Source organism: Prinia subflava, chromosome Z (assembly GCF_021018805.1).
Source record: "Prinia subflava isolate CZ2003 ecotype Zambia chromosome Z, Cam_Psub_1.2, whole genome shotgun sequence".
Classification (NCBI taxonomy): Eukaryota; Metazoa; Chordata; class Aves; order Passeriformes; family Cisticolidae; genus Prinia; species Prinia subflava.
In genome coordinates this window covers 90,793,063-90,812,974 of record NC_086283.1, presented here as the reverse complement: position 1 = coordinate 90,812,974, position 19,912 = coordinate 90,793,063, and the positions used below count along the sequence as shown (strand labels likewise).

The window sequence follows — 19,912 nt, the reverse complement described above, 5'->3', positions numbered from 1 at the left end:
TTTTGGGTAGGCCGATGTCTTTGATTGCAAGATTTTATTCATGACAAGAAATTTGTCCTAGGGCATTGCTGGGCTTTCTTTCTTTCTTAGACAGGTGTGTCTGTGTCTGGGTCCTCTCCCAAGGGTCTTAGTAGGAATAGGTGAACGTAAGAAAGTAGAAGGGATTTCTTGTTTGTTTGAATAACTAGTGTATGCTTATGCATCAGGAATAACATGCTGCATCTATTGTTATATCTCTTTCATGGTGCCTTTTTTGTATGTTGAGAGATAAATAATACTTGTCTAGCTCCACTTTGGGGTACCTCCTTGCAGCTTTTTGATCTGATCAGAACCAGGTCTGAAGTCTCCATTCAAGTAGTAGGAAGTAAAAATAAAAATGTACGAGTGATAGTAGTAAATATAAAAAAGTAATGCAGAACAAAAGAATATAAAAGTAACAGTAATACATGAAATCGAAATCTTCTCACAAGGTTTTTATTTCATCTGGTTTTGTGTGTAAGTGCTGGCCAAAATAAAAATCTTGTTTTTCCTCAGGTGAGAGACCTCTCTATTGCATACTTCCTAGTTGGACTAACATATCTGTATGTTGGAGTGATAATTTTTGCATCTTTCCCTTCTCCACCATTATCCAAAGAATGTATTGAACAGGTAAGATATTTTACTGTATATATTTCACAGAATCACAAAATGAGGGTTTTGTGGGGGGACCACAGTGGTCGTCTGGTCCAACCTCCCTGCTCAAGCAGGGCCATCCCAGAGCATATGGCACAGGATTGCATCCAGATGATTCTGGAATATCTCCAGTGAGGGACACTCTAGAACCTCTGTGGACAGTCTGTTCCAGTGCACAGTCACTCACACTGTGAAGGAGTTCTTCCTCACATTCATCTGGAATTTCCTCCCCATCATTGCCTCTTGTCCTGTTGCTTGGCACCACCAGGAAGAGCCAGATCCGTCCTGTTGGCGCCCTCCTTTCAGACATTGATGAGGTGCAGCAGGAGCAGACCCAGCTCCCTCAGCCTTTCCTTTTAAGAGAGATGCTCCAGTCCCTTGATCATCTTCATAGCCCTGAGCTGGAGCTGCTCCAGGAGCTCCATGTCTGTGTTGTCCTGGGGAGCCAGAACTGGACACAGCTCTCCAGATGTGCCTCACCAGGGCTGAGTAGAAGGGCAGGATCACGTACCTAGACCTGCTGGCAGTGCTCTTCCTAATACAGGCCAAGACGCTATATTTGTCCTTGAACTTTTAATAAATATGCTATAAAAATGCCCCAGCTACTGCTTCTTGCTTTATGATTCACCCTGGCAGGCACATCTGCCCTTGACTGTGGTCAGTTGGTGGGACACCTCGACATGACACCACAAACAGATGAGTAATGTGTGTGTTATCTCATTTATATTCACAAATAGTTCCCAATATTTCAGTGAAAAACAAGTATTTAGTAAATACTCTTTTGAAGCGATGAAGAATGACCATAATGAACAAGTTAACAATTGAGCTTTTCATTTCTTCGGCTTCTTTAATCCTGAGAAGTGTGTGCAGTGACTCATTTGGATTCCAGAAGAAATAGAATGTGAAAGCAAGCTTGTTTAGATAGGAGTCCTCACTGCAATTACATTAGGAGTCTGACACTCTGAAGTCTGACACTGCGGTGAGCCTTGCCAGCAGATAATAGCACCACATGAAACACCCTGTGAGGGCTAAAAACTCCTTATCTGCTTATAGGCCAACCTGATTTCCATACCCTAAATTGCTTTAGAGATAGCAGTTATCAAAGGGATCCATTTTATGCCAGGTGTTCTATAACTGTGGCATAATATTTAGCAATAATCAGATTTTAAAGGCTTCCTCTGACTGTGGATTACTTAGAACTGGTACCACTGTTAAACTATGAAATTATTTTTATAGCCACCTGAAATAATTTCACAGGATGAAATTCACAGTTAAATAACAGATAATGAGTGTTTTTCTTCTCATTTTTTCTGTAGTTATCTCAGGTACTTATGAAGCTATTTGTATATTTCTGTGATGTCTAAGTCTTGTAATACTTTTTCACATGTTCCCACTAGTAGTGTGTGCTTCCTTCCTCATTTGTATATAGTGCAATTTTACCCACTAAATAACTGTTTCTAATAAGTAGGTATGATGTGACAGATAACAGGAGCATATGAATTCATCTGCCTAAAAGGTCAGGTGGCCTTTCCACAGCCTGGATTATCTGAGGATGTTCAGAAGATAAGAAAGTAATTCCTTATGTAATACTAACATTAACACTGACATCAGCCTAGTAGTATTCAAAAATCGGTTGTTATTTGGTGGCAAGGCAGTTGTACAAGAGGGAGAAGGTTTTTCATGTTATGGAGCTCATTTAGCAATTGCAGTTGTTTGGGTTTTATCCCATTCTCTCTGGCACGCAGATCTTAAAAACCAGCAGATACATGCAAACAAGCCACCATTGAGGTGTAACATTACTTATATGTTTAGAATTTTCTAGATAACTTTCCCAGTGATGACATCATGTCATTTGTTGCAAGAATGTTCCTGCTGTTTCAAATGATGACTGTGTACCCACTGCTGGGCTATCTGGCACGAGTTCAGCTGTTAAGACAGTTTTTTGGAAATGCTTACCCAAGGTAAGAAGTCTCTTTCTTGATAATAGTTTGGCACACTTTGCTTAACTGGCCTTCTGTTGTCAGAAATTTGGCTTGGTTTTTGGGGATTTGCTTTGTACATTAGGTACTTTTCATAAGCTAATTTCACTGAGTTTGTAGAGTCAGGGTGGATAGGCTCGCAAAATAAACTTGACTGCAGATCAGGACAGCTGCAGTTTGCCAGAGCAGAGTAAGGGGGCAGTTCTTTTAGTTTAGCTCTTCATTTTATCAATAAATAGGAATTTTGTCAACACAGTCCCTTTGTGTTATGCAGTTATAAGGCCAAAGAAAAGTTGTACAGAAAAAAAAAATTTATTCCAGAAGCATTTCATCTATCAGTCCTTAAGCTGTGAAAAACATATACTGCAGATACTAAGCATTCAGCATGCCATCTTTGTTTTGATTGTGCATGATTGGTAATCATCCATCTGTTTTTAAACAGAGATAATAGCTCAGTGAGTTGTTGGTTATGCTATCTGGGCTGCTGCTATGCTTATAAAAATAGCTTTTCACATGCTAATTTCAGAGATGAGCCACACCCTTGCATTTGTGCCGTGTCTGTATTCCAGGGAAGAGCTGATGCAGATTTCAGTTTTAGTTTGGTTTTTTAAATAAAACCTAGGACATTTATATTTGGAGTGGAGTACTGAATTTGTCACAGCTGTGAAGTTGCCATTTATCTCCAAGTTTCTTATTTTGTATTGTGAATTACTGTTGATGGAGGAAAGGGAAAAAAAAATCTCAGGAAGGAATGTGTATTTCCTCTGTGGCATCAGCAGTTCAGGTCTGCAGAGGTGCTGTTCCAAGTTTCTTCTGAGTCCTAAAATAGGTATGAGAAGTTCCAGAAACTGAATGCCTAAAATTAGGCAGTGAAATAAGTGCCTGCTTTTTTTGACTCTGAATTGTATGCAGTTCAACGTTAAGATTTTTAGGAACTGCTGCAAGTTACTGTTGGAAACAAGGCCATTTATTTAAGTGCTAAAGATGGATTTCACAGCCACTGGGAAATAGTCTTGTCCTTTATATTATGAGGATATGCCTTTTCCTATCTCCTCCCTCTAGTTACTCTCTGACCAGAATGGTTTTAATTTACCCCATAGCCTCTCCTAGAACCTACAGCTTTATGCCAGTCTCTTCTCAGGTTAATTCCAGCTTGCTGTTTTAAGCCTTCATGGTATGACGAATTTGATGATGCAGATACTTGCTTGATTCTTGTCTCCAGAATGTTTTGTGGGTAGCTTCACTCATTTTTAGATTTTTTTTTTTTTTTGAGACTCCTTATAGTGAAGTATTTAAAACTTCTGAGAAGTCAAAAATGGCTTCTAGGAAGCCGTGTAAGTCTCTCTGAGCTGTAGTGATAAGGTAGCATATTCTGACTGATGGGCTTCTCTCGCTCTTTAGCATCCCAGATGTCTCAAATGCAGCACAGAAATCACTCCATTAACCTTCAGGCTCTGGCTTCTGTGCATTTACAAGGTCAGCCCTTGTCTTTTTTTTATGCAGTGAAGACTTCCTGAAGGCTGGTAGCAAGCACAGGACATGTCTCTGGTAGGATAGTAAAGAATTACTTCCTGGTCGTGGAAAGTGTCTTTATGGCTGGTTCTCACCAATCACCCAAGCTGACAAACCTCCTTTAGTAGCACTTTATCACCTCTCTAGGAAAAACTTCAGTATTTTTGTTTTTTCTAGAGCTGCTTTTGTAGGGAAATGTTTTGTAAATATGAAGAGGTTGCTCTTACTGACATAGGCTGACGTCTTACTGGAAGCCTGTTGATGCACTCTGAATAACCTACCTGCAAATATTAAGTTCTGTGGCTTTTTGTGTAGGAAAATGAGCACTCTACTAATAATTGAATGTACTTGGCTTCTTTTCTCAAAATCCTCATTAATCTGGACTAACTGTTCGTGGGCAATAAGATTAACCTGCAGAGATTCATGCTTTACCTCTTAGATGTCTGTACAAGGTGAATATATGGAGAAAAACATCCTGGGTCATATATATGGAGAAAATCTTTGTGTGAGTAGTCAGCCCAGGGAATAAAAAAGGAGGAAAGCAGCAGGATCTGTGCTGGCAACCTAGCCTCATTTAATCCTGTGATTCTGTGTGCTAAATCATATACCTTTTTATAGGTGCATCTTTCTTATATTAAGGGTTTTTTGCAGCTGAGAGAAATGTTATAAATTTGCCTTCTGACTGTAATTGTCCAAACAGTACCAACAAAGTCTAACAGATAAACACCTTCTCCTTTGGTCCAAGTCTCAGTTAGAAATGTTCCTGTCTTAATTTTTAAGCTGTTGGTTGCTTCACATGGAAGCTGACTGATTTTAAAAGCCAGGCTTCTTCACATCAGCAGTTTTTTGCAGGTGGGGATACCTGCTGCTGTTAACAGATAGCCATTAAGTTATTAAATGGAGTACTTAGAATTTTGGATGGATATAACTTAAAGCAAATAGCTTGATCTTGCACATGTTTACAGGGCTGCCAGATAGTTTTTTATTTCCTGGGAGTGATTGTATTACTGAGATCAATTTCTTTCTCTGGGTTTTACCCCTTCTTCTTTATCTGTCACTGATTATAATAAAGGACCAAGATATTAGTTTGCTGTTTTGCAATTTATAGTCTTGATTTTTAATCTAATAAAAGGCAAATTCCACCAAAAGCAACATCATGGTTCATACATATTTTTTTCTGGTAAACCAGAGATTATAACTGCATTATAATGAGAAATTTCATGCTCATCTTCAAGGGAGCTTTTATTGTCTGAAAACTTGATTTTCATCTCTTTTGTCTCGTGCCTTTTTGATACTCTATAGTGCTGTTTTTCTATGAACAGCTCTTTGCTGTGTGTACCTATAGTGTGTCCTACTAACCCATAGTCTTGAGTGATGAAGCAGCCCAGCCTCAGCAGCTCAAACTTAAAAGTTTAAACAGACAATATGTAGCTTTCCTTCTCCCAAGTGTCCCAATAGGCATAAGATGAACAGTGTAAATCTGGAAGGAAATGAGAGTCTTGTCTTCCAACAGTCAGGAGAAGAGCAAAAGCATCCTTGATTCTAAGTAGATGGATTCTGCTTGCCTTTATGTAGAAGTAGCAGTCACCTGTGTCTGCCTATCTTAAAATCAGATAGACATGTAGACATGCTAGACATGGTAGTCTTCTTATGGGCATCATCACATGGAATCATAGAGGGGTTTGGATTGGAAAGGACCTTGGAGATCATTTAGTCCCAACCTCCCCTGCCACGAGCAGGGACAGCTTTGACTTGACCAGGTTGCTCAGACCCCCATCCAAACTGGCATTGAACATTTCCAGAGGTGAGGCATCCACAGCTTTCCTGGGCAACCTGTTCCACTGTGTCATCAGCCTCACAGTAGAGTTTATTCCATATATTTAACCTAAATCTCCCTCTTTCAGTGTGTGCCCATTCCTCCTTGCCCTGTCACTCCAGTTCCTACCAGAGAACAGTTCCAGTTCAGTTCCTGTCCTCTCCAGCTTCCCTAGGCCCCTTCAGATGCCAGAAGGTGTCTAAGAAGTCCGCCCACCACCTTCTCCTCTCCAGGCTGCACAGCCCACCTTGCCCAGCCTGTCCTCACAGGGATGGTGCTCCAGACCTCTCATCAACCTCCTGCCCTCCTCTGGATCTGCTCCAACAACTCCTTGGCATTGTGCTGGGGACCCCAGAGCTGGATGCAGTGCCCCAGGAGGGCTCTCAGCAGAGCAGAGCAGAGCAGAGCAGAGCAGAGGGGCAGAACCCCTCTCTCACTGCTGCCCAGTGCTGCTGCTTTGGATGCAGCCCAGGATTCCCGTGGCTTTCTGGGCTGTGAGCACTCACTGTGTGCTCATGGTGAGTTTCTCATCAGCCACCACCCCCAAGCCCTTCCCCACAGGGCTGCTCTCAATCCCTTCTCTGCCCAGCCTGGGGCTGTGTCTGGGATTGCCCCGGTGCAGGTGCAGGACCTTGGCCTTGGCCTTGCTGCACTCCCTGAGGTTTGCATGGTCCCACCTCTCCAGCCTGTCCAGGTCCCTGTGGATGCCATCCCTTCCTTCAAGCATGTCCACTCCATCATTGGGTGCTGAGCGTGCATTCAATCCACAAATCCTTCAGCTTTTCTCTACAAAAGATTTAGAAATGAGAAAAGACATCCTAATTCTTTCTTTTCTTTTCCAAAATGTACACTAGTATACAGATTACAACAGAGAAACTGATGTACTGGGACAAAACCCAAGGAACTGTTCATTCTCTCTGCTCTCCCTAGTGTTGTTAAGAAAGGCCAAAATTTTGTGTATTGGGTAGTTGCTTTATTTTCTAAAATAAGATGTGTTTGCAATGGCGTCATTTAACAGCTGATTTAAGGCCAGAAGCATGTGCTTATCTGCTTTTTTGTGCTTGACTCTGGATCTTCTTATATGTACAGAGAGCCAATTTTTTTTTATTATTGTTACTGGCTTTTGGCTACAGTAATATTTGTGACAGAGATTCCCTTGATTAATTATATGGTGTACAGACAGTGCTTTATACGGTCATCTGATGATTTTTTAAAATTTTTTAACATCTTTCCAGTTCTGAGAGGTTAAATAACCTGAGAGACAAAACCCACTTTGCTTTCCTTAATGATTCCTTAATGATTGTCCTTCCTTTTCTCCATGGTAGCTGATCTGCCAGTTCTCCCACAGATATATGTCTTCTGATGCAGTGAAATACATTTCTTCTTCTGTTTTCATGCGTATTTGCTTGTCTGCTCTTCATCTAACTTCTGTCTAGCTTCTTAAAGCTTGTGATTCATTGTCTTTTGACCAATGTCACTTGAGTGAGATTTCCAGGAAGAAAATGCATTTTTAGATACAGAAATCTCTCAATAATTCTTACTTGGATGATGCTGATTTTCTTCTTTCCTTGCTTTCCGGTTGCCCTTATTGTGTGCATTCATCCTCTGACTCCTTGCTGAGTCCAGAACTTCTGAGAGAACTTAAAACTTGAGGGGATTTAAAATCAGTTTCTGTCTTTAAATTTCCCCCGTGCTAGGGTTTGGTTTCACTGTTTTTGTTATGATTCTTACTTTGACAATGCCAAACTTAATTAGATATATATGGTCACTGCTGTTGAGTGACTTAAGTGTGGCTACCACTTCCACAGGAGAGAACTTGATGAAGCAAGCCTTTTAAAGATCTGGCATACAAGGTTGTTTCTCCACTCTGTCAATCTGAAAGGTTAACCCTGCCAGGAGAGAAAAAAGCAAGACATAGAAGAAAACTTGCATTTTGTTTCAATTTATTTTTCCTCCATTGTCATTTTTATGGGACTGCAGGATTTTTGCAGGTGAGCAGTGATTTGCTTTGTAGAAAAGAGCTAGAATCTTCATCTGCCCAGCTGAGAGTATGGAGACTGAGGACAGAATATAAAAGACTTGCTGTGGGTATGCCTGCTTTGTGAATTACAGCCCCCTTCAGGCAACCAGCCTGTGCCTCAGAGCAGTATCTCTAACCAGGCAGAGAGTCCAGCCCTGGCGTGACAGTCCAGGATCCAACTCTGCTGCCATTGACCGTGAGGAGGAAAGTTACACCACTTAGAAAAAAACCTCTGTGTGACCAGGGTGATTAAGCAAAACCAGGCTAAATCTTTTCTAATCTCTAACGTCCTCTAAATACTTTTCTTCGTATAGTTGTAGTAAGTGCGGTGGTATGGTTATGACCCCTGCCTCCAAATGCTTATTTCCTGACTGTCCTTTTGCAATGTGTGGTGAGCATTAATTGTGCTGTAAACCAGTGCCAGGCTAAACCTGAGCAATTCAGAACTTGTTAAAATGTCATGGGCTATGAGAAATTATTGTCCTGTCTGGAACACACCTGCATGGAACTCTAGAGTCTTAGGAAAACTACTGTCTCAAATAATGTAGCTACTAGTAGCCCTAGGTAACAGATTTTACTTTATTTGGAAGGGTAGTGCTTTTTTCCTAAATGGTAATGCATTTCTCTCCATCAAGATGGAGATTTTTTTCCCCATCCTGGAGATGAGCCGAGCTGAGCTGTGGCTATCTGCCTAGGTAAAAGGAAGGGTTTGCAGGTTAAATACCTGTTGTCCAATGTCATGGTTACAACTCAGGCTGTTTCAAAAGGTAGAGAAGGGAGCAAGGACATTCCTCCAGGGGAGGAATGCAGTGTAATCTTTCACGTTGAAACAGATAGATGCAAAGCCTTTTCAGACTTTCTGATTTTGGTGTTGTTCATGAGGAATCTGATTAATTTTAACAATCAAAACTGCAAAGTGCTACTTTACAAGTACTGAGTTGCTTTGGAGGCTTCAACATTTGAGGGCCATTGTTTCCAGCTGAGCCAGAACACATTGTTGTCCCCCTCCTCAACCCAATAATCCTTTCCCAGCTCAAGAAATTGAAAAATGTTTCATTTCACATCAAACATAGACACCCCTATTTCCTTTCAAAATTTAAAAGACTCTAGAATTAATTTTTTTTAAATAATAGCTTTGAGCAACAAAATCTTCAAAGAATCCCAGAATAAAATACTTCAGAGATTTTTCAGGTTTTCTGCTACAATACTCCAAACTGACAGAAATTTGCAAAACATTTTTGAATTGGTAAGCCTGCACTGGTTTTAGTCCCTCTTGCTAAAAAAATAGTCTCAGCAAAAAAAGAATGGAAGAAGTGCTGTCATTTTCTGTGTCCATAAGTTTTCTGCTTCAGTTGTGTGATAGTAAGATCCATGATCTGCCATGTGTAGGGAAAGAGGAACTGTTTTTTAATGGCAGACACCTTTTTGTGAACAGGTTATTTAACTGGCTTTCCTTAGCAGTATTAGAGAAAGTGTACATATTTGGTCCCTAAGAAATCTGATTCTTGGGATTTTATTTTTTGTTCACAGGGTCTTACCAGACTTATATCCAATTAAGTTTTGTTAAAAAGTTGAACAGCTGTTGTAGTCTCTCTGCAATCATCCATCTCTCCCTTGTACCACTGTTAAAATGTCATGTACAAAATTAAATATATTTTTTCTGTCTTTTTGAAATCAGTTTTAAAGACTGAAGGTTAAAAACAGTTCATAGCTTAAATTATTCCTTTGTGTTTTAATTGCCTTCATTTCCCTGAACTTTAATGAGACTGTTCTATGTCTCTAACCTTTCTTCCTAACTTGGAAACTGGCAGGCAGCCTTTCAGTCACGGCCATGGAAGCTGTCACTTTTAAGAAGTTTGTTAGTTAGTTACATGCTCCATAATACACATACTTTCTACAGTGAAGAAAAAATTAGCCTTGGCTTACAGGTTTTGTATATTTTAGGAAATCATATCCTTCAGAAGAATAAACAAAACCTGTAAGTGTATGTATGTTTCCTCTGTGAGAACTCTTTATTCCTTTCATAGAAACAGCTGTGTGACCAAAATATCACAAGCTTTTATTATATTTCCTGACTTTACCTTATGCTAAAATATGCCAACATCTCATATTCTCGAAAGAAAAGTGATACTTTCCTGAGTCTCAGCTCTGTGCATAGCTGCACTGAATTTGTCTCATGCAGTAAAAGCTGGTTTTGCAGAACAGAAAAATTGCTGGTTTTCTCATCCTTAATGCAAAAGGAAAGCAACAGAAAATTATTTGTAAAAACAAATTCAGCAAAAAAAAAAATCAGCATAAATAAGGCAGGAGCAAGGAAGTTTATTACAGTTCTTATATGGTAAGACATCCAACATTCTAAATGTTTGTCCTCTATCAAAATGCAGTAGAGTGCAAATCTTAAGGATTTCCCCCTAACAGCATTTGTAATGTTTTCCACTTGATGCATCTTCGCCTTTCTTCTGGTTTCCATTAGTTCACTTTGAGCAATTCAGATCATTCTGTGAACAAGCTAATTCTTTCTGTGAGCATTAAGTTTATGGTATTGTTTCTTTGGTATTTGAATATCCATCTGAAGTACTTGAGTGCTGAGTACCCCTCAGTATGATGCTTTTTGTAAGAATTGCCAATTACACATTCTTATTCCTTAAGAATATTTTGAGTCAAAATACTAGATACTTAGAAATTGGCACTCTGAATATCAGTAGATGACATGTTTGCTGTGAAATTAATTAGCTTTAATAGAGTGAGCAATATCATTTCATGCAAATGAAAACACCATCCATGTACCAGTTAAATGTTAGAGTAAATAAAGGACAGTGGTGGTGTTTTGTAATGAATATAACAGATTTTAACCCTCTTTTCTCACTTTCCCATAGCCTTTTCCATGTGCTTATCTTGAACCTAGCCATTGTAGGAGCTGGAGTAGCAATGGCAAGATTTTATCCAAATATAGGAGGTATCATAAGGTGAGTGTTGCTTGCAGTGAGCTTCCCTGTGGTGTACTGTATTTGTGTCTTGATGCTGAAAAGGATATAATTGTACTAATAATTGTACCTTTACATTTTGTGAAGCTTATGCCTTCTTAAGTTGTAAATAATGATTTGGTGTGTAAACAATCAGCTCACAAAGTTCTGACATCTGTTATTGTGCCTCTGTGTCTGAGGTGGTTGAGTTTTATTGGAGCTGTATCTGAGGACTTTGTAACTGTACTTGTAAAAGAATATGGTGCCAGAAGAAAAGTTGCTTTGTTACTGTGTTCTTCTCTCAAGTTTCTGTTTGGTATTAGGACCATTTGAACCTGGTTGGAAGGTCCATAATAAAAATCCAGGAAAGCAAGTAACTTTAAGGGGAAAAGTGGCATCAAAGTTGTGCCTCTATATGACATCATAAATTTACTATCTTGATGAAAGGATTTCTATAATTAGAAAATATTAGAGGAAATAATAAGGAGTCTTATTTTACTGTTTGACATCAACATATTTCTATGCATTGTCATTTATTCTTTGTTTGCATCTTTCCTAAAGCAACCAAGAGAGGGAAGTGTTTAAAAATACAGAAATCTGCAATTATAAAACCAAAATGACAGGTTTGGGTCTGACCAAAGTAGCAGAATAACTTACTTTTTTGCTCAGTGGCTGATCTTTGAGGGTTTTACCCATTTCCTCTTTTTCTTCTGTCTCTCGTTGTAAAATTTTTTGTATTCCAGTAATAGTCTAGTTAATAGTCATCATACTCTGAGAATGATAGAATGAACCTGAAGGTTGGCAGGGACCTTGAAGATCATCTAGCTCCGACCTCCTGCCTTGGGCGAGGAGCACCTTCCACTAGACCAGGTTTCTCAGAGCCCCGTCCTTCCCAGCCTTGAACATGTCCAGGGACAAGGCATCCACAGCTTTTCTGGGCAACCTGTTCAATGTCTCAGCACCCTGACAGGAAAGAATTTCTTCCTGATGGCTAATTTGGTTACACACTGTGCAATACGTATCTATTTGCAAACTGGTGCTTTTCTCTTCTTATGTGTCTGTATTGTGCATAGTAGCCAAACATGTTGAACAGTAGGTTTCCAGCAGATAAATTGTCTTTATACAGTCTAACTTGTTTGTTTGCAAGTTAGACTGATCTTTCCTCTGAAAGGAATGTTCAAATATATGAAACAAAATATGTTGTTACTTAATAACATTTGGCTGCTTAGTAGGTGAAAATAATGAGAACATTTTTGTTAAGCAAGGGAGAGGTTAGAAAAAAGAACAGTTAAATGTTTCCCTTGCTGTGGTTGATTGTGTTACCAGAAGGGCATGTTGTTCCTTTTAGATCTGGGGAATGATTTGCTGGAAGCTCATTAAATAAATTAATATAAGAGTTGCAGATTCAGGAATATTTCTATATTTAAATGCTTTATAATGTGTTCTCAGATGTCTGGGGTACAATGAGGTTTGCAGTTCTGACAGTAAAGGATGTGTAACAGAGGATGCACTATCCAGTCTCTTTCTGTTGCATGTTGACAAATTTCCCCAAAGAAAGCAGAAACATCAAGTCTAAGTAAGGGATTTGGTCCCCAACAACATCAAGGGTGTGACTGAAAGGACAGAGCCATGTCGGAGTGCAGGTACAAGTAAGCTGAGCAACACAGAGTGATAATTAAATGCTAGTGAAGGAGGCAGAGGTCAGCAAGGAACAGAAATTGATGTTTAGCAATTGCAGATGGTCAGTATTCATCCAGATGGTTTGGCAGGGGGAAATGACAACAAGAAATAAGAATAAATGCAAACCATTCTTTCTTTTCCTTTTTTCTTTCCCTCTTCCCTCCCTTTCCTCAGATACTCCGGAGCAACATGTGGTCTGGCCTTTGTATTCGTGTATCCCTCACTCATCTACATGATCTCCCTGCACCGTGCTGGGCAGCTGACGTGGCCTGCACTGATCATTCACATCTTTATAATCCTCCTTGGACTGGCTAATCTGATTGCACAATTCCTATTGTGAAAACTCCCCCTTCTCCCGTGGCTGTCACAAGTGGTACTGCGAAATTTGGCAACAGCCTTGAGCAACACTGTGGGGCATGAGAACCGTCCTCCTTGTGAGGATCTTGGGAAAAGCTACACCTTTGAAACCAATTCAGAACACATCGTTCAGGTGCTTTATGGGACACACGTCTTGCTTCTCTGAAAACACAAGTGAAAAACACTGAAAACAGAAGTGAAATGGTTCAGATTTGAGTGACACAGTTCTCCTGGTTTTGCTGAAGATACATCAAAAATTAACGAAGCTCAAATGTTTTAATTTTTTACAGCACATTTCTCCAAACACAAAGCTTCCAGCCTCAAGCTGTGGAAGTCTTCCTCCAAATGAACTGTTCTTACCTTGATTACCAGACGTGCTTTCTCAATATTGTTCAGTGACTCTTTGAAAAGCTCTTTTGTTGCAGTTATTTTCCTGATTTGTTTGGAAAATGAAGAATTTATTGTCTTTCCTCTTTTTTTTAGGTTAATTTATAGTCACTTGGGTCAAAATGCACTCTTAATTTTGAATACACTATTAAATTGTTTTGGCAATATTTTTCCTCTAGGAAATTCCAACAAAGAGAAACAATAAACTCATGTTTCAGTGTTTTATTCAGAACCAATATGTACACAAGTTATTTGTGATCTGACAATAAAAAAAAGCCAGGAGGATAAAAAAATTAGAACAAGACAATTAAAATTAGTATTCCAGGCTTGACCTCAGTTCAACTCTGTTACTGGGCTGTTATGTGCTGCAAAGTTGTCTTGTCAGAAGTTGCATGTGTTTTTTATGGATGCATGGTGTACACAGCATTTGTTCATCACAGGCCTGCCCTGTAGGGTTTCCCTCTCATGGTCTCTCACTTCCCCACTATGTTACTCCAGACATGTGAGCAGAGAGACAAAGCCAGCAGTCTTCAAAATCATGGAGGAAGTAAAAAAATTTAAGTTTTTAATAATTTTTAACAGAAGCTGGAAGAATCTGGGAAGATTTTGTTATGGGGTTGTGTTTTTTTAACTTTTTGTTTACAAAGTAAGAGGGTGTACATGCATAAGCACATAAACACCTTCCTTCATCTACCTGCTGTAACCCTGTGTCTTAACCCAAAACATGCAGCAATTACGTTGCCAGACACTACTGGAATGTCATTTTTGTGGTTGGAGAGAGAGTAGGAGCTCCTCTTTGTGCAGAATTTCGGTGCATTAAAATAATCAAAAGATGTGGAATAACTGGAAGAGAACTCTGAACAATACCAAATTCCAAAGTAAGTAAAAGAGGAAAAAGTTGGAGTGGTGCAATGTTTGTGAAGTAGGAGTTGGGAAAGATAGTTACGTTGCAGGGTAAGAGTTCATATTTTCACCAGAAAGACAGCAAAAAACATAACCTAGGTTATTACCATGCTTTCTTGGGAAATTATGTGATTTTTTTTTAGTAAATCCATTTGTTTTACTTTGGCTCCTCACACTGTGTAAAGGACACTCTCTTTCCTAAATACCCTTTGATTTGTATGAAATACAAGATTACATGGATTTGGAATACTATCTGCAGAATACAATGATTGTTTCCGATTGTTCTTTTCTTGTGAAACTTTCTGTGCCTTTAAATCAGAATTGGAGAATACATCCATCATCTGTTGTGTATTAGAGAGAACCATCCTGGTCATTTTCTCCTGTACAGACTCTTACAAGAGAAGTGGTTGAAAATCTAAAGGAAGGGACAAAAGATACAGATTTCCTAGCACTGTTGACTTATTCATATTAAGCTCTTGTGCTTATTTATTATAGGTTCAGTGCTTAATTTAGGTACAAACCCTGGTGAGTGCAGGTGAGTGCAAGTTGATTCGATCTTTCCATATTCTATTTGTATATGATTCCATTATTTATGTCCTTGTCATTGAAACTGATAGTAAAATACCCATTGATTTTAGCAGAATTAAATTCTGTTAGGATCTAGTACTCAACAGAAGTTCCTAAGAAAGAATTCTTGGTGAAGTGTCCTCTTTTTTCAGCTGTGCAATGTACAATGACTGAGTTAAAATTTAGAAGGAAATTATTCAGAACATTTATAAAAGATTGTTTTAGCTCTGTGTTAAAGAGATAGATTCTTGCTGCACTGTTTATTTACACAAGCCTTTAAAAAAGCTTTGATGTGCATTACAAACTGGTAAGCATCAGAGTGATAGCAAATATTTCATTACACTGCCATCTCCTGAAGCACATTTTCTTATAAGAAAGTATTTTTTAATTTTGCTACGTGCAGTTGAGATTTTCACAAGTATAAGAAGCAAGTCAGGAGTGGGCAAGTAGATTGGCATTTTAAGGGATTCTCTTCTTTCTCAGCATCCTAAGTTAAATAATATCTGAAAATATAAGTGGCAACTTAAATGCCCTAAAGACCAGAGGTAGATTGCAGCATCTTTTCTTGTGCAAGTACAAAATGCAGTTTTTACAAACACACACTTCATCTGCAGTGATGGCTAGCTAATTTCAGGTCCTTAGGTTCTGTGTTCCAGGAGATCATCGTGTGGTTTAGCAAAGCAAAGAAAGTAATATATTGACCCAGTGGTGTATTGTGAAGTGTCATTTATTACCTTCTCACTGTCTGAATTACCTGAATTCTGTCTTTAGACTTGAACTTCGCTGAAGTAAGCTGTGAGTTGAAACATTTTCCGCTCTGGGCATTGACTAAGAATCAAAGGCTTTCTTCCTAACAGTGCCAGGCTCTGTGTTTGGCACCATCCCTAACTCATTGTGCTCTGACAATCCAGCCCTCCATATTACGTGATAACTCAGTGATGCAAACTGAAATTTTTGTTCCATGAGGTTTGAGCAGCTGCAGTCAATCCTCCGTGCAGATACCATCATGCTAAAATCCAGATCTCAGGATACATAAGGCGTTAACGCAGCATGACTTTCAGACATTGCCAAAGCATAAGTATCCAGGGGAATTCCCAGGAAGCTCCAAGAGCAGTTGTGGACATGCCTGTGTGGTGAATTTGTGGACACGTCTCTAGGTTATTACATGCTTTGAGCACTGATGCCAAAGGATTAGTTTTTTAGTGGAACATTGTGAAGAACAGAATTAGTTGTGTTTTCTAAAGACAAAGACAGATGATATGGCTTGTAAGTCTGTTTTCTCTCACTACAGGAGGAGGAACTGCCTTCCCTAAATGCTTGTACTAATCTCATTACCTTCTCTGTGATGGCCTAGCATCATTTTGTAATGTTGTTGTGGCCCAGATTCTTTCTTTCAGCTTCTAGTGGTCTTCATAATTTCTCCTATGCTTAATGGCTCTCAGTTTTCCTTTGTTCTTCCAGTCTCTCACAGCTGCATCTGTTCGCACAAATAATTTTTTCCTGTTCTGTCTGGATTGGCAATGTAATGCTAATGTATTAAATCGTGTAGCTCAAATGACCTGTACAGCAAATATGAGCATTTGGGATTGAAACTTTGCATCATGTAAAGAGAGGGTCTCAGGGAAGATATTTTATGTAACATTGCCTGTTTTCTTAGATGCCTTTCCAAGGCCTCATGCAAAAATATGTGAATATAATGGTATTTGGTTGCGACACTGAACTCTTTGTCATGTTGATAGCTTTCCTCCCCAGCCTCCAGGCTGCTCCCTTCTCCACCAGGCTTCTGCACAAGGGTTTTCTTCTGTTTACATGCTCATGGAACCTTTTATTCCATGGAGGGTCAGCTTGTGAGTCTAAAGGTTGCCAGAGGAGTTGGTTCCCCATTATTGGTCTAACCTGGCGTATCCCAACTTTGAGTGCTCAACTCCAGGGAAGTGTTAATGAACATGCAAGGACATGTAGGCAGCCCTAAGGCTGATTAAACTCTTCCGTAGAGTTTACTAAACAAAGTTTATATCCATCCATCCCTGGATGTCCAGACAGCTGAGAGGCAGCAGCAGTGGGACTGAGTTACACCACAGCTGGGGCTGCGATGGGAAGGAGGAGAGACTTCCTGGAACACTGAGACAGTCAAAGCTGGGATATTCAGTCTGCACTGTGGGAAGTCCTAGAGACTCCAGTGTACAGGAGCCAGACTGATGCTGCAATCTCCAGGTGCTGCAGTGAAATGGTAGTGAGGGAAGTGAGAGAGATGGTAGCCTCTGGAGAGTGTGTTCTTGCCTTAGGATGCTGTGCTTCAGAGGACAATTGCACTAAACATCTGTCACCTTTATAGCAGATAAGAAGATACCTACCTGAGGAAAAATTAATAATGGGAAAAGGATTAGTGCTGGGCAATAACTGGTACTGCTGCCAGCAAAACAGTGTCTGTCTTTCCTTCAGCTGGAAGCAAAAATTAATTCCTGTGGGCAGGTCACAAAATCTGGGAGCTGTCTTCAGTAAAAAATACGCTATTTTAGTGGAGTTTTCAATAACTTCTTAATAGCAAGTAAAATACTAATGATAGACAAAGCACTGGTGTGTTTGGTTTAGCTCGTTGTACCATGCTTACTGAGGGAGTACAGTGTAAGCTTTTTGCTCTGAGTTGGTATTCTGTGAGATTGGAACCATGACCAGTGTACTCAATTCCTTTGCACTTGAGAACACCGTTAAACTCTTGGAAAGGAGCAGGACTCAACTTGCCAGATCATTGCTACCTCTGCCTCCTGTAATTTCAGATGATGGAACCAGTGCTATGTAACTGTTGCTCTGTGGTTTGTATTTCCAAACACCAGATGATCCAAGAGGGGCAGGAAGGGTATCGTCCTTCTTTTTTATTTTTTTTAAACTTACCTAATTATGGCTTTTCTTATATACCTTCTTTTTGTAATCATGAAATAGATTAAACAGTCCAGATGAAAAATGGAACTTTTTTTAGGTCGCATCTCAGTATATTTGTACTGCAGTTTGGCTAAAGCTCATTGAATTATTTCCAATAGTCCAAAAACTGTTTAAAAACTGCTGTCCATGTGTTTCTTTTCATCATTGTTTGAATGGCCTTTTTTTCAATTCTGTGAAGCTTGTTAACTTCTGACATTTCATTAAACTGTTAGAGGAAGTTGAGATTAGTCAGGTCGTTTCAAATCAACACAGCAAAGTCATTCAGCTGCAATAGGAGGGGAGGAGAAATGCCTACACCTTTGAGTACCAGGCTAGATACCCAATGACACACCAAAGAGAGACATTGTCCTCACTGCCCATCTGGCTTCTTCTCTTAGAGCAAAAGAAGATTGATTTGCAAAATTACCACAGAGTATCTAAATTACAGGCCCATCATGGGAAGAGATGTTTGCTGGTTTTTTATTTATCTTTTCAGTGAATACCTTTTTTCTCTCTCTTTTTTTTTAAATTTTTATTTTTATTTTTTTAATTTTTATTTTTATTTTTAATTTTTTTTATTTTTAATAATAAGAGCCCAAATTAGCATCAGGAAACTCTTGTACATCCCTTTACCTTTCAGCATAAGAGTTCAAGGGCTGGTAGAGAGTGGCAGAGACAGTGAGGATGATTTCCAGGAACAGTTTGTACTGGCTTTGTGTGTTTGGAATTTGGAAGAGCTCCTGGTTGTTCTGCATTTCTTCTCCTAGAGGTGTAACACTCTTTGCTAAAGGAAGGCTGAATCTCACCTACTCTGTCTGCCGTCCTTGGGCCTGAGGGGGAGGATTTGCATGACTGAAGTCCTCTGTTATGGAAATATAGCTGCTATTTAGGGTAAGCCAGGTTCACAACAATAGGCAAGAGATCATATCCTGCCTCTATGAAACTTGCCATGAGCAGATCACTCTTTACTGGTGTGCCTAAGACTAGATTTATTAAGCCTTTGAAATAATTTCAGCATTTATGATGCCACCAGCTCCCTATTTTTACAGAGTTGGCTCAGGTTCAAGTGTTGTGGTGTCTGTCCTCTTGATAGACTGTATACTAAAGGAGTGCAAAGTTAGGGGTAAACTACAGGCAGATCTCCAGCTAATTGTGATTTCTTTGAAAAATTAGTTGTGGTATCAAAGATGTAACAATATTTGCTATTCTTAATGCAGTGGCAGGAGGGTGTTGCATTTTTTTAAACAAACTGATTTGGCCTAAAACAAGCTTGGTCTATAAAAATATGGAAAATGTGAGTTGCAGCTGCATGAATTGTTCCTGCTTCTACTCTGACAGAGGAAAACAAGTTTAGTTAAAACATAACAGAAGGGGACAGTTTTTCCTCTCTGAGTCCATGTGTTTACACTACTTTCTGCAGGCAGCCAGCTACCCCATTGTAGCAATTGCAATAAATGATGGGCTAGATCTTCTCCAGAAATAAACCCTTACCTAGAGGTGCACGTTTTTCCATTCCTTTCCTGTCTGTTTTCATAGATAACTCATGTCCCAGTGAACCCCTTTCACCTGATTTGCACCTTGGTAGTAAATTGCCATTTAGTGGCATCAGTGGAGAGTGTACGTGACCACAGGCTTCCACACCTTCCCTGAGAGCTTAGGAGACTGTCCCATTTTGTTCCACAATTCCCATCTGCACTGGAACATCTATACTTACCTTTGAGGACAAACTGCAAGTAAATTTCAGCCACAGAGTAAACTTGTGAAAGACCTGGCTTCTATGGTTTTATTGTGAGGGCACCACATAGTTTTCTTTAACACATGACTGAGTCTTTTACTTTCATCCCATGTGTTTATACAGGGAAAACCAGGCCATTGGACAGCAGAATGTCTGAATATTGCATATGCATCCCCATGCACCCTGACCAAAGCAGGTCTCATAAAAATTAATTTGATAAAATTATGTTCTCTGTTGAACTGGGGATAGAAACACATCAACCTCTCTTTATCCAGTATGTCAAGTGTCTGGAAAAGAATCACATGGTAAGATCCATATGAAAGACAACTACAAAAAGAGAAGCTTTAAAAGCCATCAAAATGCACATAAACAAAATTTTCTGGCAAGGGCAATCTAGACCTC

General features: G+C 39.5%; 1 protein-coding gene across 4 annotated transcripts in view; it reads left to right on the top strand.

Moving 5' to 3' along the window:
- Positions 1–14,574, top strand: part of SLC38A9 (solute carrier family 38 member 9) — a 47,838-nt gene extending 33,264 nt beyond the window's left edge. For all 4 annotated transcript variants that reach the window (XM_063422975.1, XM_063422976.1, XM_063422977.1 and 1 more), the window contains 4 exons: positions 535–648; positions 2,485–2,633; positions 10,876–10,965; positions 12,817–14,574. In XM_063422975.1, coding sequence (XP_063279045.1) covers positions 535–648; positions 2,485–2,633; positions 10,876–10,965; positions 12,817–12,982 — 519 coding nt within the window. In that variant the 3' untranslated portion in view covers positions 12,983–14,574. The remainder of the gene's footprint in view (positions 1–534; positions 649–2,484; positions 2,634–10,875; positions 10,966–12,816) is intronic.
- Positions 14,575–19,912: the final 5,338 nt, after the last annotated feature.